Below are 23,104 nucleotides of genomic sequence, written 5' to 3'. Positions count from 1 at the left end.
CCCCTCAACCAACACCTGCTGATTGGTGGGGGACCCCATGCCCCCTATGCCCTACAGCCTGAGCTATGGGAGCAGGGAACTTCCTAGGTCCCCATAAACCTTCCCCCACTCCTGAAGGGCCCTGAATCCCCTGGGGTGGGGAGGGAAAGAGACCCCCTCTCCGTACCGTATGCCCCCCCGCCAGATCTGCTACAGGGTAGGTTTGGGAAGGCTCAGGGACCTGAGGCCCATTCCATGGGGGAGGGAGCTGCCCTCTGTACCCAGATACCACCATCCCCAATAGTGGGGAGGATCAACAGAGTTAACCCCCTCACCAGGCATATGGAGGGGAGACCATCAGAGTGGCCCAGCTCCTTCTCCTAGACCTTCCGGGGGGGGGGGGGGGGGGGGGGAGGAGAGAACGGGACGACACAGCTGGAGGTGCCTGGAGGACCCCATGGAGGTGGGGGGTGGGTGGCCCCGCTCCCCTGCAGATGGGCTGTAGTCTGAGCTGGTGCTGGTGTCAGCAGTGGGATCCAGGAAGTGAGGCCACTGAGTCTGGAGGGGGGGAGCACTGGGGGCTGTTTGGATCCCCTCTCCCCCCGCTTGAAAAGCAGCCAAGGTGGTGGGGAGGGCAACTACGTCTGACCGGCTGGTGCCGTTTCGTGGGGCGTGACCCATCTCTGCCCCCCAACACCTCCAGCCCCCCAAGCCAGGGAAATAAATAACAATGGGGACTGGAAAACATGGGGTTAAAGGGGTCACAGAACTAGCCGGGGGGGCGGGGGGCAGGGACCTGCCCCACAGCCCTGAGTTCCACCCCTCCCTTGTAGTGGCCTCCCCAAGACCCCCAGTCCAGCCCAACCCAGAGCACTCACCATCCCCCCTCGGGCCCCATCTACCCATGCCCAACCCTGCCCCCAACACTCCTTGGCCCCACCCCCAAGGGCTCCTAGTCCCACCTCCCCACTCCCTCCAGCATTTCTTCCCCTCCCAGCAAGCTGGGCTCTGGGGGGCAGAGCCCCACCCCAGGCTGAGGCCCTGGACCAGACAAAGAAGAAGGGGTGGGGGGGTAGAGTTGGGGTTGTGCTTATGCTGGAACTGGGTGGGGGGGAATCTAATCTGTGTGGGGAGGGGGCCCCCTTCCCGTGCCTGGCCCCCCCCAGACGAGGCAGGCTGGGGGGGCATGAGGGCTGTTAACCTTGGGGGGTTGGAAGCATGGTGGGGGGCCGGCATGGGAAGTGGGGGCCAGCGGGGGGGAGGTTAGTGCTTCCCAGAGTCACTTATCCGAACAATTCGCTTGGAATTCCGTTGCCCAGCCGCCAATTTCAGTGCAAAGGGGGGGGGCGTGCCTGGGGGGGGCTCACACCAGCCTCCCTGGGGGGGGGGCTCAGCCATCTCGCCATGAGCATCCTGTGATGGGGGACTGTGCCCCCCCGTCCTATGCTGCCCCCCCTGCAGGAATGAGCTGTCCTTGGGCAGGCCGGGCTTCGGGAGGGGGGGCTCCCCCCAGCCCCCCCACGATCAGCAGCTTCACCAGGCGCCCTCTGCGAGCTTTATCTGGGGAGGAGAAAGAGATGCACGGGGGGGTGGTGTCACCACTGTTCCATTGTGTGCCCCCCCTCCCCCCAATTCCCAAATCTGGGACTCTCTCGTCTGCCCGGACCTCCCAACCCAGGGCCCATCTCCCTAGCCTGGGAGGGGGGTGGAGCTTGGGTCAATTTAACACCCCCCCCATGCACAGGACTTGATGAGGTCACAGGCTGAGCCCCCCCAGATCCTGAAGGGATCCCCCCCTACTGAGCCCCTCCCACCCAGAAGATCCCCCCCCCCCCCACCGGCTGAGCTCTCCTCAGGGGGGTCAGGGCTCACCTGGCTGCTGGCTGCTGCTGCCTCTGGGGGGTGCTGTTCTCTGCCTTTGGGGCAGCTGCAGCCCCCGGGAGCCGCTGGGGGGCATCAGAGGTAGACAGGGGGGCCCCTTCCGTGCTAGGGGGGAGAAACAGCTGGGTGAGGGGTGGGGCCAGGGCTGGCTCCTCCCCCACCCAAGCCCCACCCCCAGCCGAGGGTTCAGCCCTGGCCTAGGGCACCCTTCCCCCCATCCCCCCACGGGTGCTGGGCACCCCACATTGCCCCTCCCCTTTGGCACCAGCCTTACTTTGGCCTGGCTGCGGCGGAGCCGGGCGGGGGCACCGATTGGCCGTTCAGCGCCAGGTCGCTGCTCTCGTAGGGCGATCCTGCACGGGGGGGCGATGGGGGGGCTGCTGGAGAGAGGGGGCGTTAGATCCACAGACCCAGCCACCCTCACCCCCCCCTCAGACCCACAGGGCCAGCAACCCTCTCCCCACAGCCCCCCTGATCCACAGGCACAGGCCCATCTCCCCCCGCTCAGACCCACAGGCCCAGCAACCCTCTCCCCACAGCCCCCCTGATCCACAGGCCCAGCCACCCCCAACCCCCTGCTCAGACCCATGTGCCCAGCAACCCTCCCCCACTCAGCTCAGACCCACGGGCTCAAGATCCATCCCCCTGCCCGCCCCAGAGGAAGAGCCCCACTGCGGGGGCCAGTTGTGGAAGGATGATGCAACCCCCCTGGCTCCCACAGCCACCCTGGGGCTCACAGCCCAGGGGTCACTGCTAGGGGGAGCGGGGGCAGGTTGTCGTGGTGACACTCACCTCCCCCCGAAGATACATTGCTGCTTGTCGGTTCCTGAGGGTGGGGTCCCTCGGCAGAGCCTGACGGGGCATCTGACTGGCTGCAGAAACACGCCCCCAACTGGGTCAGACCCACGGTCCCATCGACCCCGCTCCCTCCCTGGCCCGTAGGCCCATCGACCCCTGCCTCCCGCCCCTGCCCCACGGGCCCATCGACCCCCGCCCCATTCCCACGAACCCCGGCCTCACCCCCCCTCCCGGCCCTGCCCCACGGGCCCATCGACCCCCGCCTCCCGCCCCACGGGCCCATCGAACCCGGCCTCGCGCCCCCTCCCCGGCCCTGCCCTGCGGGCCCATCAGCCCCTGCGTCCCATTTTCCACAGCAGCTGGTGCCAGCCCCCCCAGAGACCCATGAGGATGAGGTCACCCCGTGGGGGGCGGAGGGGGTTGGGTCTCACCTGGTCTGCGCTGAGGGTGTCTCTGTAAACAGGGCCCAGCTCCCTTCCGTGGGGGGGCGGGAGGCGTCCGAGCCGGGCCTGTCCCAAACAGCCACTCCAGTGTCCACCCCGCCGCTGGCGGGGGGCCGAGCGGGGGCAGCTGCAGGCTCCAGGTCAGGGCTGGCCCCTGAGAAGGGAGAGCAGAGAGCGGGGTCAGCGGCCCGGTGCGCCGATTCCCTGGGACCAGCGGGCGACACCTGGCACCCACCGGGCACAGCAGCTCAGGCTGGCCACCACCCGAAAGCCGGGAAGCGAGGCCTTGATCTGCATTTTTAATGAATACGTACCACCTAATTTACATATATTACTTAGACACCACCACCCCCGAGCCAGAGCCAGCCCCCAACCCTCCCTCTGGCTCCAGGCCCACCCCCCCCCCGTTGGATTCACCTCATTCTCCATTGCGGTCTTACCCTCGGCCTCACCGCCGCCTCCGCCCTCCACGCCCCCGCCGGCGTCTTCCTCCTCCTCCGAGTCCCGGCTGCCCTCGCTGTCCGTGCTGCCGCAGCTCCTGCCATGGGGAGAGAATGGGCCTGGATCACCCCCCGGGCCCATCTACCCCGGTATCCCGCCTGATCCCTGCCCCCAGGCCAGCCCCCCGGGCCCATCTACCCCGGTATCCTGCCCGCTCCCTGCCCCCAGGCCAGCCCCCCGGGCCCATCTACCCCGGTATCCTGCCCGCTCCCTGCCCCCAGGCCAGCCCCCCGGGCCCATCTACCCAGGTATCCCGCCTGATCCCTGCCCCTAGGCCAGCCCCCCAGGCCCATCTACCCCGGTATCCCGCCCGCTCCCTGCCCCCAGGCCAGCCCCCCGGGCCCATCTACCCCGGTATCCCGCCCGCTCCCTGCCCCTAGGCCAGCCCCCCTAGCCCATCTACCCCAGTATCCCGCCCCCTCCCTGCCCCTGGACCCATCTACCCCGGTATCCTACCTGCTCCCTGCCCCCAGGCCAGCCCCCCCGGCCCATCTACCCCGGTATCCCACCTGCTCCCTGCCCCCAGATGAGCCCCACGGGTCCATGTACCCTGGTATCCAGTCCCCTCCCTGCCATCCCTGAGCTGATCCAAGCTGGTATTTATCCTAGAGCTGGGGAGAGAACTCAGACGTCATAGCTCACAGCCACCCTTGCCCCAACCACTGGCCCCCACTCGCCTCCCAGAGGCAGGGAGAGAACCCAGGTGTCCTGACTGCCCCCGAGAACAGGAGGCTCTGTGTCTGCCCCCTTGGAGTCACTGGGGGCCAGTACCTGGGCCCTGTGGGCTGCGGGCACCCCCCCGAGTAGCCCAGCTCCTTCTCCTGCCAGGCGTCCTCCCCATCTGAGTCGTCGTCATCAAACTGCTGGATCCGCTCCTTGTAGCAGACTTCAAACAGGTTGGAGTTGGGCTGGTGGGGAGGGGGCAGAGAGTCAGGGCGCTGGGTGGGGGCACGACGGGGGGGACAAGGGGGCGGCCGGGGAACAGTCACGCGCTGCTCAGCGAGACGATGCTGGGAACGGGGGGCATTGTGGTGGTGGTGGCTCAGCTATTGGGGGAAGGGTAGAGGGCACAGCAGAGGTGTGAGGGGGTGATGTGGGGCTGGGGAAGGTGGTAATGGAGGCAGCGGGGATGGGACGCAGAGCCGGGGGACACTGGGGGCAGCGGTATGGGGGCTCCGGGGGCGCGAGGGTGCAGGGCCGACACTCACACTGTCATCGTCGGCGCTCAGCGAGAAGCTCAGGCTGCCCGTCCTGTCGAAGGGGGCGCTGGAACGGAGAACACACCATGACAGGGGGCCGAGCCGCTGGCCATCCCCCACCACAAGCGTTGGGAAGAGACCAGGGGCTGCTGCTAGATCCCCACTCCCCTCCCAGAGCCAGGAGAGAACCCAGGAGTCCTGGCTCCCAGCCCTCCCCTGCTCTAACCACCAGCCCCCTCTCCCCCCCCCCAGACCTGGGAGAGAACCCAGGAGTCCTGTTTCGGGCAGGCCTCCCCAACTAGGACAACGCCCCCTAGACCAAGGGCTCGAGCTGCCAGAGCTCGATTCCTCCAGGGGGCTCTGTGCTGGGAAAGGGGGTGCCAGCCCAGGTGGGGGTGGGGGCACTGTCCATGGGTGCAGAGGGCAGTTAGGACCCCAAGGGCTGCTGGGACGGTTAACCCTGTGCAGCCTGGAGCCATGCTCAGCTGACTCCCTGATGGCGGGAGGTGGGGGTGAAATGTGGTTCTCCTCTCCACCCCTTTGTTCTCAGGGATGGGGAGGGGTCCGGCTGCTGTCACATGCCCCCGCCGGGGGTCTCGGAGGGGGGCACGGGGGGCTGTTACCTCTTGAGTTGGCGGAAGTGGGCGCTGGAGGCAGTGGAGAGAAAAAGAGAAGCAAAGACATGAAACCGAGAGGGGGGTTTCGGGGGGGTTTCCGGGGGGCTGGGGTGCCCCACACTGAGGGGGGGGCTGCTCAACGGGCAGGGGGCGCTACTGACAGCACCCCAGCCCCACGGTGGGGTGTGTGTGTGCCTGATGTGACATTGCCCCGTTGTTCTACGTGAGGTCTCCGGGGAGGCAGGAAGCCAAGGAGGGGGGTTATGGGGTGTCAGTCTGGCACGGACTACCCCCAATTCGTGTCACAGCCCCCCGCCATGTGGGGGTCCTCGGGGAGGCAGGGGGCTAGCAAGGGGGCTGACAGGGTACCATGTGCAAAGCCAGGTTAGACACACACATTCAACGTCCCCCCTGGAAAGCACAGGTGTTCGTTTGTGCAGAACCCCCAGTTAGTGTGAATGAGCCAGGGGGGAGGGTCACCTCAAAAGGCACAGCACCAAGAGGAGTTGGGGCACAGCTGGGGAGAGAACCCAGGAGTCCTGGCCCATAGCAGAGAAGGTGGATCTGGTGCCACCTACTGGCCCTGTTCCCCAGTGCACCCCACCCCAGTGGGTGTCTCCGCCCCGAGTGTGGGGCAGTGGGGGCGGAGTGGGGGGCGTCTGGGGCAGACACACACTTTACGCTCTCCTCCTGCTCCCCGAATTCCTCGTCGTTGAAGCCGAAGTGGTCGATGAAGGCCGAGGTCACCTGCTGCATCTGGTAATCCACAAAGGCCTGGCGAGGACGGACAGACACAGACAGACAGAAGCTAGGCGGGCATCGGGCACAGGGGGGCCTGGGTATTCAGGACCCCTCGCCCGGCGCAGGGATGCAGCCCCTCTGGGGTGGGGCTCGGGGAGGCAGACACACCTGCTGCAGCACTGCCTCCTGGGGGAAGTTAAACTCTTTCAGGTCGTTTTCCTCGTCGTCGCTGGATGAGTGCAGATTGTGCATGTTCACCTGTAAGGGGCGACGGGGCTTGTTAGGGTCATGGTATGGGTGGGGGGCCGGGGGAAGAAGGCACGAGTCCCATCCCTCCCCCTGACACCTCCCAGCCACGGGGGGCAGCACCGGCTGGGTGGGTCCCTCAGAACGTGACAGAGCTTCAGACGTTAGCCGGCGGAACTCCCTGCTACAAGACGGGGCTGGTGCTAAAGCAAGGATGTCTCACGGCTTCCGCGGTGGTTGGCACGGGGCAGGAAGCCAGCGGGCACATGGCGCTGCCCGGGGGGCTGGCATTGGAGCTGAGAGCGGGGTGGATGTGGGGGTAGCCGCGGGCAGGATGGGCCTGCAGGGGCTTGGGGGGGAACTCACCAGATCCACCACGTTTTTCTTGTTGGTCTCTGCCAGGGGTCCCGAGACGAATTTCTCCCACTGCTCCTGCTCCTCCTCCGGCAGCTCTGCCACGGCAGGGGCACCAGGGTGAGATGGCGCCCCCCATGGGCGGCAGCCCCCCACACACACTGCCCCAGGGGGCCCATCCACGCCATCCCATCCACCCCCTATAGGCCCGGGGGGGGCAGGAACCTCCCCAGCACAGGGCGCCCCAGCCCCTATCCACCCCCTACAGGCCCTGGGGGGGGGGCAGGAACCTCCCCAGCACAGGGCGCCCCAGCCCCTATCCACCCCCTAGAGCCCCTGGGGGGGGCAGGAACACCCCCACCGCAGGGTGCCCCACTGACTGCCCACTAAGGGTCACCGCAGGCCCACAGCCAGGCAGGGAGCTGGGAGCTGTGGGGCCAGTTCTGGGCCAGTGCTGGCCCAGTGCCCCTTGCAGGCCACCGGCACCTACCTTTCAGCAGCTGCCCCACGAGGGCGACGTGAGGGCCCTTCTCAGAGCTCTGGACGAGGGCGTTGGCGATGCGCGTCAGGTGGCCCATGTAGCCCCTCCGCTGGCCTCCGGCCGCCCTGTAACGGGACCCGAGGGCTGGGCGTCACCACAGTGTCCATCCCCAAGGCAGGGCTGGCCCCAGGGCGGCGCTGGGCTGCAAGGAGCAGGGCGGGGAGCTCGGCAGGGTGCACTGTGCTGCAGGGAACAGGGCGGGGGCTCAGCAGGGGGCGTTGGGCTGCGGGGAGCGGGGCAGGGGCTCGGCAGGGGGCGCTGGGCTGCGGGGAGCGGGGCAGAGACTCGGCAGGGGGCGCTGGGCTGCAGAGAGTGGGGCAGGGGCTCAGCAGGGGGTGCTGGGCTGCAGGGAGCAGGGCGGGGGGCTCAGCAGGGGGGTGCTGGGCTGGGCTGCGGGACTCGGCAGGGGGCGCTGGGCTGCTGGGAGTGGGGCGGGGAGCTCAGCAGGGGGTGCTGGGCTGCAAGGAGTGGGGCAGGGGCTCAGCAGGGGGTGCTGGGCTGCGGGGAGCAGGGCAGAGGCTCAGCAGGGGGCGCTGGGCTGCCGGAAGTGGGGCGGGGAGCTTGGCAGGGGGTGCTGGGCTGCAGGGGGTGGGGCAGGGGCTCAGCAGGGGGCGCTGGGCTGCGGGGTGGGGAGCTTGGCAGGGGGTGCTGGGCTGCAGGGGGTGGGGCAGGGGCTCAGCAGGGGGCGCTGGGCTGCAGGGCGGGGAGCTCGGCAGGGGGTGGGGCAGGGGCTCAGCAGGGGGCGCTGGCTGCGGGGAGCAGGGCAGAGGCTCAGCAGGGGGCGCTGGGCTGCCGGAAGTGGGGCGGGGAGCTTGGCAGGGGATGCTGGGCTGCAGGGGGTGGGGCAGGGGCTCAGCAGGGGGCGCTGGGCTGCGGAGAGCAGGGCAGAGGCTCAGCAGGGGGCGCTGGGCTGCTGGAAGTGGGGCGGGGAGCTTGGCAGGGGGCGCTGGGCTGCCGGAAGTGGGGCGGGGAGCTTGGCAGGGGGTGCTGGGCTGCAGGGGGTGGGGCAGGGGCTCAGCAGGGGGCGCTGGCTGCAGGGGGTGGGGCAGGGGCTCAGCAGGGGGCGCTCCCCAGCAGTCCGGGCTGGGCACTATGGGGCGCTCTCACAGAATCCACCCCAGCACAGGGCTCAGGAGAGCTGGGCTCCACCCCTCTCCCTGGCTTGGGCAGGTGGGGCTGGGAGCCAGGACTCCTGGGTTCCCCCGTCGTGAGGGTGTCTCGCTCCTCACCCCCACCCACCACTTACTGCGTCTGCTCGTTCTCCTCCCAGGCCGACAGGATTCGTTGCACCAGGCGGCATTTCTGCAGCAGCTGCAGGGGCGGGAGAGAAGGGGGCAGCGGGTCACGGGTGGGCGGGGCAGAGACGGGACCCACCACTGACTCGGGGAGCAGGAGGCAGTGCTGGTGCAGGGGGGGGAGCCAGAACCCCTGGGTTCTACTCCCGGCTCTGGGAGAGGGTGGGGTCCAGTGGGCTAGAGGGGGACGGGGGCTGGGAGCCAGGACTCCTGGGTTCTATCCCTGGAGCCAGTTATAACCTTGGAGGAAGAAGGCTGCTTGCCCGCCCCCCTCAGAACTTCGAGCCCTCCCCGCCCCCCCACTCACATGCTTGACGACGGGGCTGTATGGTGGGGGCTGCGAGTCTTCGGTGGGGGTGCCAGCCCGCAGCAGGGTGCTCAGACATGCCTCCAGCTGGGCGTGCAGGAAATTGTTGTAGGTGTATTTGAAATACAGGTCCTGGGCGAGAGAGAGAGAGAGATCGGGGCTGCGTGTGCAAGGGACACCGGGCAGGAGCCTGGCCATGGCGCTGAGCTGCTGGGGGCTGGGTATGCGGGGATCCCTCCCCTGGTGCTGGGACGTGGCCCCTCTGGGGTGGGGCGGGGCGGCTCGATATGCGGTATGAATTCAAACTGGAACAGGTTCAGAGATGGGCTACTAGGACGATCCGAGGAATGGAAAACTTGTCTTATGAAAGGAGACTCAAAGAGCTTGGCTTCTTTAGCCTAACCAAAAGAAGGCTGAAGGGGGATATGCTTGCTCTTTATAAATATATCAGAGGAATAAATATTAGGGAGGGAGAGAAATTATTTAACCTTAGTACCAATGTAGACACAAGAACGAATGGGTATAAACTGGACACTAGGAAGTTTAGACTTGAAATTAGACGAAGGTTTCTAACCATTAGAGGAGTGAAGTTCTGGAACAGCCTTCCAAGGGGAGCAGTGGGGGCAAAAGACCTAACTGGCTTTAAGACTAAGCTTGATAAGTTTACGGAAGGGATGGTATGATGGGATAGCTTAATTTTGGCAATTGATCTTTGATTACCAGCAGGTAAGTATGCCCAGTGGTCTGTGATGGGATGTTGGATGGGGTAGGATCTGAGTTACGACAGAGAATTCTTTCCTGGGTGCTGGCAGGTGAGTCTTGCCCACATGCTCAGGGTTTAGCTGGTCGCCATATTTGGGGTTGGGAAGGAATTTTCCTCCAGGGCAGATTGGCAGAGGCCCTGGGGGTTTTCACCTTCCTCTGCAGCGTGGGGCACGGGTCACTTGCTGGAGGATTCTCTGCAGCTTGAGGTCTTCAAACCACAATTTGAGGACGTCAGTAACTCAGACATAGGTTAGGGGTTTGTTATAGAAGTGGGTAGGTGAGGTTCTGTGGCCTGCGTTGTGCAGGAGATCAGACTACATGATCACATTGGTCCCTTCTGACCCTAAAGTCTATGAGTCTATGAATCTATGACCCCTCGCCTGGTGCTGGGACGCAGCCCCTCTGGGGTGAGGTGTGGGGGCTGGTACACGGGAACCCCTTGTGTGGGGCTGGGACATGGCCCCTCTCAGGTGTGGGGGGGGGATGGGTATATGGTGACCCCTCGCCCAGGGCTGGGATGCAGCCCCTCTGGGGTGCGGGCTGGCGCTAGAGCCAGTTGCTTTGGGACAGGAAGTGAAGCAATCTCCTTCCCAGATCTGGGATTGGAGCTGGACCCTAGGGGTTGCACCCTGGTCTCGTCTTTTAACCATGGGGCAGAAATCAAAGCAACCCCGTCCCCTCAGAAACCTCCTGCGGTCGCTCAGCACAGGCCGAGCGCTGACCAGATACCCGGCTAAATGGGCCCCTGGCTCTGAGCCGGCGCAGGAGGGAGGGAGCAGGACCCCAGGGCAGAGGGGCTCCTGGCTCTGAGCCGGGGGGGAGGGGGCAGGACCCCAGGGCAGAGGGGCCCCTGGCTCTGAGCCGGGGGGGAGGGGGCAGGACCCCAGGGCAGAGGGGCCCCTGGCTCTGAGCCGGGGGGGAGGGGGCAGGACCCAGGGCAGAGGGGCCCCTGGCTCTGAGGCCAGGGCTGGTCCATGTTGGCCCCGCCCCCCTTCCCATGCCATTGGCTGAGCCCCGCCCCCAGCACTCACCAGCATGGTGTTGAGGGCGTCCAGGCCCAGCAGCTCCTCCTGCAGCCCCGCGTCCCCCGCGCCCAGCGAGCTGCCCAGCAGCTTCACCACCTGCAGCCGCGTGTTCCCCAGCGGCGGGTCCAGCAGCCCCCACGTCATCTGCAGGGCTGGCCGCTGCGGGGAGCGGGGTTAGCACAGCCGAGAGAACCCAGGAGTCTGGGGGCCCATTACCAGCCCACTCCCCTCCCAGAGCCAGGGACATCCTGGCTCCCAGTCCCCCCGCTCTAACCACTAGCTCCCACTTCCCTCCCAGAGCCAGGGACGGAACCCAGGAGTCCGGGGGCCCATTACCAGCCCACTCCCCTCCCAGAGCCAGGGACATCCTGACTCCCAGCCCCCCCAGCTCTAACCAGTCGTCCCCACTCCCCTCCCAGAGCCAGGGACGGAACCCAGGAGTCCGGGGGCCCATTACCTTCGGGGGGTCGATCAGCAGCTGGTGGAAGTCCCGGAGGTAACCTCTGAGGGCCAGCAGGGTGCTGGGGCTGGCCTGGCAGGCGCTGCCGTCCGAGCCCAGAGGCGCCAGCTCCAGCTGCCCTTCCAGGGGGCAGTAAAAGCTGCCCATCCCCCCGGCCTCGGACCTGCAGGGGGCAGAGCGAGGGGTGAGCGCAGGCAGGGGGGCCGGCTGGCCCCGCCCCGTCCCGCCAGCTCCGCCCCCTCACCTGGCTCGGCGCGGCTCCAGCAGCGTCAGCAGCACCTGGATCCCGCTGACGATGACGGACTCGTCCTGCTCGCCCGCCAGCATGTTCCCCAGCAGCTGCTCCACCGTCTCCTGCCTGCGGGGGGGGGCCCAAACACCCCACCCCCACCCCAGTCAGGGGGGCTGGCTGAGGGGATCCCCGGGTCCCCCCACGCCTGGCTGGGGGTCCCCAAACACCCCGCCCCAGTCAGGGGAGCTGGCCGAGGGGATCCCCGGGTCCCCCAATGCCTGGCTGGGGATCCCCAAACACCCCACCCCAGTCAGGGGAGCTGGCCGAGGGGATCCCCGGGTCCCCCCACGCCTGGCTGGGGGTCCCCAAACACCCCGCCCCCACCCCAGTCAGGGGAGCTGGCCGAGGGGATCCCCGGGTCCCCCAATGCCTGGCTGAGAGGTCCCCAAACACCCCACCCCAGTCAGGGGAGCTGGCCAAGGGGATCCCCAGGTCCCCCAATGCCTGGCTGGAGGTCCCCAAACACCCCATCCCCGGGGACCCAGCCCTGCCCTCAGCCCCAGAGGGGCCGTGTCTCAGCACCGGGTGAGGGTCTTTGGCTCGTTGTTTGGGAGCTTCATGCTTCTGCTTTGCCATCGTTAACTTGAGTTGATACTGGGAGGGCCAGGACACCACCCCCCAGCCTAGAGGGCCCTGCCCCTCACTCCCGATCTGCAGCCCCTACTAGCCCAGCCCTGGGCTGCCCCTCCCCCAGCCCTGCCGGTGCCCCTCACTCCCGACCCGCAGCCCCCGCTAGCCCAGCCCTGCCGGTGCCCCTCACTCCCGACCCGCAGCCCCCCGCTAGCCCAGCCCTGCTGGTGCCCCTCACTCCCGACCTGCAGCCCCTACTAGCCCAGCCCTGCCGGTGCCCCTCACTCCCGACCTGCAGCCCCTACTAGCCCAGCCCTGGGCTGCCCCTCCCCCAGCCCTCCCGGTGCCCCTCACTCTCGAGCAGCAGCCCCCGCTAGCCCAGCCCTGCTGGTGCCCCTCACTCCCGACCTGCAGCCCCTACTAGCTCAGCCCTGGGCTGCCCCTCCCCCAGCCCTGCCAGTGCCCCTCACTCCTGACCCGCAGCCCCCGCTAGCCCGGCCCTGCTGGTGCCCCTCACTCCCGACCCGCAGCCCCCCACTACCCCAGCCCTGCCAGTGCCCCTCACTCCCGACCCGCAGCCTCCCACTAGCCCAGCTCTGTTGGTGCCCCTCACTCCCGACCCGCAGCCCCCCGCTAGCCCAGCCCTGCCGGTGCCCCTCACTCCCGACCTGCAGCCCCCGCTAGCCCAGCCCTGCCGGTGCCCCTCACTCCCAACCTGCAGCCCCCAGCTAGCCCAGCCCTGCCGGTGCCCCTCACTCCCGGCCCGTAGCCCCCCGCTAGCCCAGCCCTGCCAGTGCCCCTTACTCCCGACCCGCAGCCCCCCGCTAGCCCAGCCCTGCCGGTGCTCCTCACTCCCGACCTGCAGCCCCCCGCTAGCCCAGCCCTGCCGGTGCCCCTCACTCCCGACCTGCAGCCCCTACTAGCCCAGCCCTGGGCTGCCCCTCCCCCAGCCCTCCCGGTGCCCCTCACTCTCGACCAGCAGCCCCCGCTAGCCCAGCCCTGCTGGTGCCCCTCACTCCCGACCTGCAGCCCCTACTAGCTCAGCCCTGGGCTGCCCCTCCCCCAGCCCTGCCAGTGCCCCTCACTCCTGACCCGCAGCCCCCGCTAGCCCGGCCCTGCTGGTGCCCCTCACTCCCGACCCGCAGCCCCCCACTACCCCAGCCCTGCCAGTGCCCCTCACTCCCGACCCGCAGCCTCCCGCTAGCCCAGCTCTGTTGGTGCCCCTCACTCCCGACCCGCAGCCCCCCGCTAGCCCAGCCCTGCCGGTGCCCCTCACTCCCGACCTGCAGCCCCCTGCTAGCCCAGCCCTGCCGGTGCCCCTCACTCCCAACCTGCAGCCCCGCACTCACTTCTCCAGCGTGGCCAGCAGCTGGTCGGGTTCGGGGCTGTCCTGGATCTGCATCATCTGCTCCCGGCTCAGACGGATGATGTCACACAGGGACTGGGAGGCGTTGGAATGTTGCTGGGGTGTGGGGGGAAGAGACCCAATTATCGCGGCGATGGGGGAGGCGGGGCCAAGTAGTGGGAGGTGGGGCCAGTCCCTCTGCCCACACCCCATCGGTGCTGCCAGCTTAGAGGGACGGACCCCCAGCGCCAGTAAGGGTGGTGGCAGCGGGAGTCAGGACTCCTGGGTTCTATCCCCAGCTCTAGGAGGGGAGTGGGGTCCAGTGGTTAGAGTGGGGGGGGACCGAGAGCTCCCCTCCCATAGCTGTCCCCCCAACCCATGTCCCACCCCCCAAGGCAGGGGCCGCGCAGAGCCGCTCACATTGTCGTCTTTTGAGGGGTGAATCATCTCGATCAGTCTCTGCACGATCTTCTCCTCATTCAGCCACTGTGAAGAGAACAGCATGTCTCAGTGCCCCTCACTCCCGACCCGCAGCCCCTGCTAGCCCAGCCCTGGGCCCCCCCATGAGCTAGTTTTGGGGCTGGGTTTCCCTCTGTCTCAGCCTGGCTAGAAGCGGTGACTTTCTCCCTGCCAGGGGGGCAGCAGGCAGGGCTGGCAGTTCTACCAATGGCGTGCCCTGCTGAGCCTGGGGCAGCCCTGGAGCAGAAAACGAGGCATGGGGAAGGGGCAGGGGCAAGTGTGGGGCAGCATGTGGGGCTGGGCACAGGGTAGAAAGTGAGATGGAGCAGGGGGACCCCCCCCCGCAGACAAAAAGGGGCAGGGCTAGCAGGCACGAAGGGGCAGGGCAGTAAGAGTCTGGGGCGGGGCCAGCAGGTACGAAGGGGCGGGGCCAGCAGGCACGAAGGGGCGGGGCCAGCAGGCACGAAGGGGCGGGGCCAGCAGGCACGAAGGGGCGGGGCCAGCAGGCACGAAGGGGCGGGGCCGTGGGAGTCCAGGGCGGGGCCAGCAGGCACGAAGGGGCGGGGCCGTGGGAGTCCGGGGCGGGGCCAGCAGGCAGCCCCGCCCTTACGTTGAAGACATCCTGGCGCAGCACCGGCTGCTCCACGCAGGTCAGCAGGCGCAGCAGCAGGTCCATGATGGCCGAGGTGCCGATGTGCCGCAGCAGCAGGCTCACGAAATCGTCCTTCTTGCGCAGGAAGGCCACAATCTGCAAGGTCCGGGCCAGACCCCCGTTAGCCTGGGGAACTCCCCACCACTGGGGCCAGCCCAGCTTCGGGGCCTGAGCCGATGAGGAGGGAACAGGCTCCCCAGCTCTGCAGCCGGGACGCCAGGCTAGATGGGCAGAGGTGCCGCAGTGATGCCCTGGCCTGGAGGACATCTTGGGGGGTCCGGATGAGCCTGGCCCCCACTGCAAGCAGCAGCCACTGTCTCACTCGCGAGACCAGCGGCACAGGTCTGAGGGGCCACAACAGCCACAACCCTGAGCCCATCTAGCCTGGTCTCCCGCCTGCGCCAGCTGCTTCGGTGTGTGTGGGGGGGGTGTCCGGAGAGGGGCCACCCCCTCCACAGCTCAAGGGGGCCAGCTACTGCCAGCCTATTAGTGGGATTATAGTAACGCCCCCCCACACGCAAACACACCCGGCTGGGATCGGGGGGCCACCGCGCCAGGCACTGCACAGAGGTGGCGTGAGAGGCAGTCCCGACCCCAAGAGCTGGCAGGTGGAAGGGAAACCGAGGCAGGGGGAGGCTGGGGCTGGCCGCCCGGCGCACCTGATCTGTCTTGCGGTTGATGAGGATGCCCATGACCTTGCTGAAGAAGCTGGCCAGCAGCGGGTTCAGGACCCCGTGGCCCTGCAAGAAGCCGTAGAGACGCCGCAGCAGCCCCTCGTCCTCGCCCAGCGCATCCGTGATTGGGCTCACGTCTGACGTCAGGATCTCACACGACACGCTGGGGTATCTGTGGGAGAGGGAACATGAGCACTGGCCAGCTGTGTGTGTGTGTGGGGGAGCTGGTGCCCCTCACTCCCGACCTGCAGCCGCCTGCTAGCCCAGCCCAGCCGGTGTCCCTCACTCCCGACCCACAGCCCCCTGCTAGCCCAGCCCTAGGCTTTCCCCCAGCCCTGCCGGTGCCCCCTCACTCCCGACCCACAGCCCCCTGCTAGGCCAGCCCTGGGCTTTCCCCCAGTCCTGCCGGTGCCCCCTCACTCCCGACCCACAGCTCCCTGCTAGCCCAGCCCTGGGCTTTCCCCCAGTCCTGCCGGTGCCCCCTCACTCCCGACCCACAGCCCCTACTAGCCGAGCCTTGGGCTCCCCCCAACCCTGCCAGTGCCCCTCACTCTCGACCCACAGCCCCTGCTAGCCCAGTCCTGGGCCCCCCCCGCAGCCCTGCCAGTGCCCCTCACTCCCGACCCACAGCCCCTGTTAGCCCAGCCCTGGGCTCCCCCCGGCCTTGCCAGTGCCCGTCACTCCCGACCCACTTGTAGCGCAGCCGCTCATCCAGCTCAACGGGGGGCTCCTCGGTCACGCAGGTCACCAGCGCCTCCATGTGCTGCGGCTGCACCAGGAAGTCCAGCAGCCGGCGGTTCACAACCTTGCACTCCTGCAGCACATCGTCCTCGTCCAGCAGCTCGCGCAGCGTCAGGTCGGCGCGCTCCAGCAGCGTTTCGATGTGCGAGCTGGAGTGCAGGTCGAACTTCCAGAACATGGCGCCCTGCAGGGGGATGGAAACGGGGGGGGTCAGCGGCCACAGATCCCCCACAGCATGGGCGGGGAATGAACTCCGGGATCGGGGAAGCTGGCCCCCAGCCTGGACCAGCCCTTCTGCCCAAGCTCCCCCGGAATCCTCCCCCCTACTCTGGCATTCAGCCCCATGTGAGACGGTCACAGACCACCCCCCGCCCCCCCCGAGATCGGACAGGTGAGGTTGGGGTGAAGGGAGAGATCAGGGCCCCCCCCCCCAACACGTTGACAAGGGGCCAGCCGGGCCAGATGCTTCATAGACCTGGAACTTGATCGGGGCAGATTGGAGCCGGCGCCCCCTAGAGGGGATAGACCCCATGTCCCATTCCCTGCCCCCCTGAGCCAGCCAGTCCCAGCCATGGGGCCGGATGGGAGACAGCCACCCCATCACCCAGATCTCTCTTTGGTTTCTTACAGGGATGCTCCAGCCGGTCAATATCCTTCTCTGGTCAGTCCCAGGCCAGCAGGGGAGACCGGCACAGCCCCCCACCAGCTGGGGGCAGGGAGTGGCTCTCAGACAGGAAGGGGGGCGACTCTCAGACCATGGCACACGGGGGGGGAGCGAGGGATGAGGGCCCATCTGTCATGTGCCCTCTGGGCTCCCTGCTCACCAACCTGTTTGCATTAGGATGTCTGAGATCAGGGCCCTGCTGTGCCAGGCGCTGCACAGACCCCACCCCCGACTGAGATCAGGGCCCCGGAGCGCCGGGCGCTGCACAACCCCCACCCCTGACTGAGATCAGGGCCCTGGCGTGCCAGGCGCTGCACAGAAACAACCCCCTCCCCTCCAACTGAGATCAGGGTCCTGTTGCGTCAGGCATTGCACAGAAACACACACATACCCCCGCCTGAGACCGGGCCCATCACGCTAGGCGCTGCACACAGACCCCAGCCCCGCCTGAGATCAGGGGCCCATCACGCCGGGCGCTGCACAGACCCCGCCCCCGACTGAGATCAGGGCCCCGGCACGCCGGGCGCTGCACACAGACCCCAGCCCCGCCTGAGATCAGGGGCCCATCACGCCGGGCGCTGCACAGACCCCGCCCCCGACTGAGATCAGGGCCCCGGCACGCCGGGCGCTGCACACAGAGCCCAGCCCTGACTGAGATCAGGGCCCCGGCACGCCGGGCGCTGCACACAGAGCCCAGCCCTGACTGAGATCAGGGCCCCGGCACGCCGGGCGCTGCACACAGAGCCCAGCCCTGACTGAGATCAGGGCCCCGGCACGCCGGGCGCTGCACAGACCCCGCCCCCGACTGAGATCAGGGCCCCGGCACGCCGGGCGCTGCACACAGAGCCCACCCCCGACTGAGATCAGGGCCCCGGCACGCCGGGCGCTGCACAGACCCCGCCCCCGACTGAGATCAGGGCCCCAGCACGCCGGGCGCTGCACACAGAGCCCACCCCCGACTGAGATCAGGGCCCCGGCACGCCGGGCGCTGCACACAGAGCCCAGCCCTGACTGAGATCAGGGCCCCGGCACGCCGGGCGCTGCACACAGAGCCCAGCCCTGACTGAGATCAGGGCCCTGGCACGCCGGGCGCTGCACAGACCCCGCCCCCGACTGAGATCAGGGCCCCGGCACGCCGGGCGCTGCACACAGACCCCAGCCCCGACTGAGATCAGGGCCCCGTCTTGCTGGGCGCTGCACAGAAACAACCCCCTCCCGCCCAACTGAGATCAGGGCCCTGTCGCGCCTGGCGCTGCACTGCCCCCCCACAACTGAGATCAGGGCCCCGTCGCGCCTGGCGCTGCACTGCCCCCCCACAACTGAGATCAGGGCCCCGTCGCACCTGGCGCTGCACAGAAACACCCTCTCCCCACTGAGATCAGGGGCCTATCGCGCCGGGCGCTGCACAGACAACAAGACACTGCCCTGGGCCTGAACCTACCCAGATGAAGGCAAGACCCTGCTGGAGCCGTCGCGGCACAGCGTGGACTCAGGAGCCGTCCTGGAGCCGGTGTTCGCAGTCAGCTCTCCCACGCCCTCGCCAATAGGCCAGCCTCCCTCCCGGGTGAGGCCAACAGCCATCGCCGCAAGGTTAACGAACAGGCTCCGGCCCCCCTCCCACCCACACAGCCCCCGTTCGTAGCCCTACCCCTGCGGCAGCCAGCTTCCTTCCAGAGCGCAGCCAGGCCCCGCCGGGCAGGGAACGCACGAGGCTGGCAGATACAGCTGCGGAGGCCTGGGTCCTTCCCCGGGCGGCCGGCTTTGGGAGCCGCAAGAGGAACGGAAGCGACAGGAAATGGGTTTGCAGAAGGGGAGCGAGACAGTGACGGGAGAGCAGAACAGAGCGTGCGAGGGGTGGGGGCCATACCCCAGAACCCCAAACCTGCCGCCCCCAGCTCCCTGCTGGCGTGGGGGTGATGCCCCACACCGCTTCTTAGCCTCAGGGCCCTGTTTGTGCACCCTAGAACCTGCCTACGGCTGTTTCTGGGTAGCGCCTGGTGCAACAGGGCCCTGACCTCAGCTGGGCTGGGATCTGCTCTCGCTGAGTCTGGGCAACACCTGGCACGACGGGGCCTCGATCTCAGCTGGGCAGGGACCCTCTCTCGCTGGGTCTGGACCGTGCCCGGCACGACGGGGCCCCGATCTCAGCCGGGCAGGGACCCTCTCTCGCTGGGTCTGGACGGTGCCCGCCATGACGGGGCCCCGATCTCAGCCGGGCAGGGACCCTCTCTCGCTGGGTCTGGACGGTGCCCGGCATGACGGGGCCCCGATCTCAGCCGGGCAGGGACCCTCTCTCGCTGGGTCTGGACAGTGCCCGCCATGACGGGGCCCCGATCTCAGCCGGGCAAGGACCCTCTCTTGCTGGGTCTGGACGGTGCCTGGCACGACGGGGCCCCAATCTCAGCTGGGCAGGGACCCAGCCTCCCTGGTGCAGGGTCATCAGCTTCCTCCCACTCCCTGCCCTTCAGAACGGCCCCAGCAGCACCGCCATGGGCGAGTTCAAAGCTGGAACCGAGGCCCTGCACCCCAGCCCTTCCACGGTGAACTTGGGGCTCCCCGGACCAGCACTGAGCTCGCAGCTAACGGCAAAGGCCAAACAGTTGCTATCTTACAATAATGCCCCCCTGGCACGGGGCCACAGAAGCCCGTCTGGGTGGCGAATGAAAAGAAGAGGGGAGGGCTGGAGACACGATGAGGTTACGCTAATTACACTGCCATTTCAGAACTGGATTGTGCGGGGAAGAGGAGTGACTTCAGACTGAGCCCACCCGGCCACTGGCAGGTCTCGGCTCCTAGCAGGAGGATTTAGCAGCTGAGAGCTTTGAGCCGTGGACTGTGCTACCCTGTGCAGCGCCTAGCGCAACAGAGCCTGGGCAATGGTGAATGAAACGTGATTAACGATGAGGGCCCCGACCGGAGAGAAAGGGACCCCCGTGCCCCATTCCCCACCCCCCTGAGCCAGCCAGTCCCTGCCCCGGGGCCGGGTGGGAGCCGGCGCCCCTAGAGGGGACAGGCCCCAGGCCCCATTCTCTGCCCCCCTATCCCACAATACACGGGTGAGGAATTCTGTCACCAAGGTACCAGAAACGCCCGCAACCCCCCCCCCCCAGTTGCTACCGATGCTGTTGGCACTAGCCATGGCATGAAGATGGGGCACTCAGCCTAGGCCATGGCACGCTGCCACCCAGCCACCTGCATAGGGCCTTCACCCTTCCGGTGGCCAGGTCAGCCTGACGCCAGGAGCCACGCAGGCCGTTGCCTCCCCAGAGAGCCGCCCGCTGGAGGCCACGGCCGCTAGGACATCTACCCCCCAGGCTCATGCTGAGCCCCTCCACCTGCACACGCCGGATGCACCTTCGCCCCAACAATAGGGGAGTTGCAGGTACCTCACCCTGGTCCCCACTTCAGAGGAGAGAAACTGAGGCACGGAGAAGGGACTCACCCCTCCACTGTCACCTGGCCAGGCAGTGGCAGAGGCCGCGAGAGACCCCAGGAGTCCTGGCTCCCAGCGCCCCCTCCTCCCGCTGTAACCACTAAACCTGCCACACAGAACCGGGGCACAGGCTCCGTCTCCCTCCAACACGGGGGCTGGATCCTTTAGCTCCCCCCCGACCGTGACGCGAGAGGAGGGTGAGATTTGGGGGGGCTGCAGAGAGCACATTTATGCAGCACCAAGCAGGGAGTTGGGCTGAGACACCCGCACACCCCCCGTCCCCCGAAGTGACTGGCGCCGTCCCCGCCGGACAGAGCCCCCAGGGCCGAGGCAGGATCCCCGGGGTGTGTGTGTGTCTCTAGGGGCCCGCGGGGGTATCCCCGCGACCCAGCTCAGGGGTGTGTGGGGGCCCCAGCCATACCCAGGTGGGTCGATGGGGGGTCCCAGTAGGGGGGTCTGTGGTCGAGAGGGACCCTGCTTGGGGGGGCCTAATGGGGGGAGGGACCCCAGGGGGGTCTCCGAGGGTCCCAATCAGGTCAAGGGGGCAATGGGGGGTGTCCCGGGGCGGGGGCAATGGGGGGGTCCCGGCCCAGGGGATCCGGGGCCCCGGGGCGGGGGCAATGGGGGGATCCCGGGGGGGGCAATGGGGGGGTCCCGGCCCAGGGGATCCGGGGCCCCGGGGGGGGCAATGGGGGGGTTCCGGCCCAGGGGATCCGGGGCCCCGGGGGGGGCAATGGGGGGGTTCCGGCCCAGGGGATCCGGGGCCCCGGGGGGGGCAATGGGGGGGTCCCGGCCCAGGGGATCCGGGGCCCCGGGGGGGGGCAATGGGGGGGTTCCCGGCCCAGGGGATCCGGGGTCCCAGGGCGGGGGCAATGGGGGGGGATCCGGGGGGGGGCAATGGGGGGGTCCCGGGCCCAGGGGATTCGGTGCGGCCCCAGGGCGGGGGCAATGTGGAGGTCCAGGGAGAAGGGAAGGCAATGTGTGGGTTTCCGGCCCAGGGGAATCCGGGCCACGGTGGGGCGGCCAATGGGGGGTTCCAGGGGGGGCAATGGGGGGGTTCCCGGCCCAGGGGATTCGGGGCCCCGGGGCGGGGGCAATGGGGAGGTCCCGGGGAAGGCAATGGGGGGGTTCCCGGCCCAGGGGATCCGGGGCCCCGGGGCGGGGGCAATGGGGGGGATCCCGGGGGGGGGCAATGGGGGGGGTCCCGGCCCAGGGGATCCGGGACCCGGGGCGGGGGCAATGGGGGGGATCCCGGGGGGGGGCAATGGGGGGGGTCCCGGCCCAGGGGATCCGGGGCCCCGGGGGGGCGGCAATGGGGGGGATCCCGGGGGGGGGGCAATGGGGGGGGTTCCCGGCCCAGGGGATCCGGGACCCGGGGCGGGGGCAATGGGGGGGTTCCCGGCCCAGGGGATCCGGGGCCCCAGGGCGGGGGCAATGGGGGGGATCCCGGGGGGGGGCAATGGGGGGGGTCCCGGCCCAGGGGATTCGGGGCCCCGGGGCGGGGGCAATGGGGAGGTCCCGGGGGGGGCAATGGGGGGGTTCCCGGCCCAGGGGATCCGGGGCCCCGGGGCGGGGGCAATGGGGGGGTCTCGGCCCAGGGTCCCGGCGCTCCCCGCGGGGCTGAGGGGCCAACATGGCGGCCACCGAAAGACGCAGCTTACCGGGCCCCCCCTGGGTCTCCTGGCACCGCCGCGATCCCACAATGCCCCGCGCCCGGAACCAGCCTGAGGCCGCTCTGCCGCCCCGTCTCACTGCCGGCCCCCCCCGTCTCCGGGGCAACGCGCATGCGCCGAGCGGACCCGTCCTTCGCCCTCGCCGGGAGCCGGCACATGCGCACACTCCGCACGATGGGGGGAGGGCCGCGCCCGCGAGAATTCTAGGCCCCGCCTCCCAGCGGATACGCATGCCCAGTTCGGGTGCCTGTTTCCCCGGGAAGATGCGCATGCGCCACACTCCCATTTTTTTTTCAACCCCGCCCAACACCTAATGCGGTGCCCATGCGCAGAATAACCTCTCCGCGTACCTCAGGAAGTGCGCATGCGTATATTGTGCGCCCCACCTACGAATGTGCGCGTGCGCCTTCTAAATAGGCCGGATGAGTCCTTAGGCGCGCATGCGCCTGACGCAGAGCCAGTCCTCGCCCCTCTCCTACGCCACGCGCCGTGGCGAATGCGCAGGGGCCACTGGCTGCCAATTAACATTTAAATTAAGGAGGGAACGTTGTGGTGTTTAGCATAAATTTGCATATCCAGGTAAGTAACAGCCTGAGTCTGTGACATCATAGCTGAGCAACAGCACCAACATGACATCATCACTCCACATCTGACATCATCAGTGTGTGACACCCAGTGCGGGCACATCCTCAGTGTGACATCATCACCCTGACACAGCCACTCCCAGGAGGTGACCTCATTGTTGGTGTCACTAAGCATAACCCTGCGTAACTCGGGAGGGTGGAAGGCCACAAGAATATGGAGCCTTCCTGGTTTTAGGCCTCAGCAGACAAGAGTCCCTCCATGTTTGAACTTTAATCGACCTAAAAGGCCAGGTGTAACCGCCGTTATCAGTTGCAACAGTTCTAACTCATCTAAAGCAGAGGCATGTGCACCTTTAGCAGAAGGACAAGATAACCTGCAGAAAGAAAACTTACTAACGAGCTGCCGCGGCCAAGATTACTTAATGCACCTGTGCTTACGTAATTGCTACAGGGGGAGGAAGGAGAAACGGGATTGCTAGTCAGTGAGAAAAGTTCTCATGGATATAAAGGAACAGACTGCTTGTTTTAGGTGTGCTTGATCTGAGTCAATCTCCCTGCACCGCTTTGAGATCTCAAATAAACTTGGTTTGCTTCTCCACCCTGGTGTGTTTATTGGCGCGGCACACCAGGCGACGGACCCCCCCGCTGTTGCTTGGCCTCAGGCAGTTATCTGCCGGCAACATCATCTCCCGATGTGACATCACATGCTGGCTGGTGATATCACTCTGCTGTGATATCACACTGCAGGGCACGTCATCATGGTGTGACAGCAAAACTGAGACTCACTGACATCATCTAAACTGCATCATCAGCTAGATCACATGTGACATCAGCACTTTGGTCTAATTGCTGTGGGTGTGACATC

General features: G+C 67.6%; 1 protein-coding gene across 7 annotated transcripts; it reads right to left on the bottom strand.

Moving 5' to 3' along the window:
• Positions 1–978: 978 nt before the first annotated feature.
• PPP6R1 (protein phosphatase 6 regulatory subunit 1) lies at positions 979–21,811 on the bottom strand. Of its 7 annotated transcripts, none has more exons than XM_030544774.1 (24): positions 19,992–20,393; positions 15,837–16,069; positions 15,130–15,316; positions 14,429–14,566; positions 13,780–13,845; positions 13,364–13,476; positions 11,397–11,510; positions 11,150–11,315; positions 10,699–10,851; positions 8,903–9,034; positions 8,547–8,611; positions 7,250–7,365; positions 6,772–6,857; positions 6,328–6,417; positions 6,095–6,192; positions 5,425–5,448; positions 4,811–4,868; positions 4,374–4,510; positions 3,542–3,639; positions 3,090–3,255; positions 2,653–2,732; positions 2,135–2,237; positions 1,852–1,965; positions 1,449–1,539 (listed from the first exon to the last, which is right to left on the bottom strand). In XM_030544774.1, exons 1-24 carry the CDS (start codon positions 20,208–20,210, stop codon positions 1,536–1,538), a joined length of 2,760 nt encoding a protein of 919 aa, XP_030400634.1. In that variant the 5' UTR covers positions 20,211–20,393; the 3' UTR covers positions 1,449–1,535. The 7 variants fall into 7 exon arrangements, with proteins under 7 accessions (XP_030400638.1, XP_030400632.1, XP_030400639.1 ...); XM_030544773.1 differs by having other exon boundaries at positions 2,135–2,240; positions 19,992–20,392; XM_030544778.1 differs by lacking the exons at positions 2,135–2,237; positions 19,992–20,393 and adding an exon at positions 21,644–21,811 and having other exon boundaries at positions 979–1,539.
• Between the last annotated feature and the right edge of the window lie 1,293 nt (positions 21,812–23,104).

The sequence above is a fragment of the Gopherus evgoodei genome, unplaced genomic scaffold (assembly GCF_007399415.2).
Source record: "Gopherus evgoodei ecotype Sinaloan lineage unplaced genomic scaffold, rGopEvg1_v1.p scaffold_35_arrow_ctg1, whole genome shotgun sequence".
In the NCBI taxonomy this organism is placed as follows: Eukaryota; Metazoa; Chordata; order Testudines; family Testudinidae; genus Gopherus; species Gopherus evgoodei.
The sequence above is the reverse complement of the archived record's forward strand: the minus strand, read 5'-3'. Positions and strand labels throughout refer to the sequence as shown.

Bases quoted from the DNA above. Each gene is read 5' to 3' on its own strand.
- PPP6R1 (XM_030544772.1), bottom strand. From the start codon at position 20,210: ATGTGCTCTCTGCAGCCCCCCCAAATCTCACCCTCCTCTCGCGTCACG. The intron at 11,316-11,396 runs GTGAGGGGGCGG...TGCCCCCTGCAG, and splicing joins CTGGAGCCGCGCCGAGCCAG to GTCCGAGGCCGGGGGGATGG. The intron at 1,966-2,652 runs GTGAGTGTCACC...TCTCCCCCCTAG, and splicing joins CAATGTATCTTCGGGGGGAG to CACGGAAGGGGCCCCCCTGT.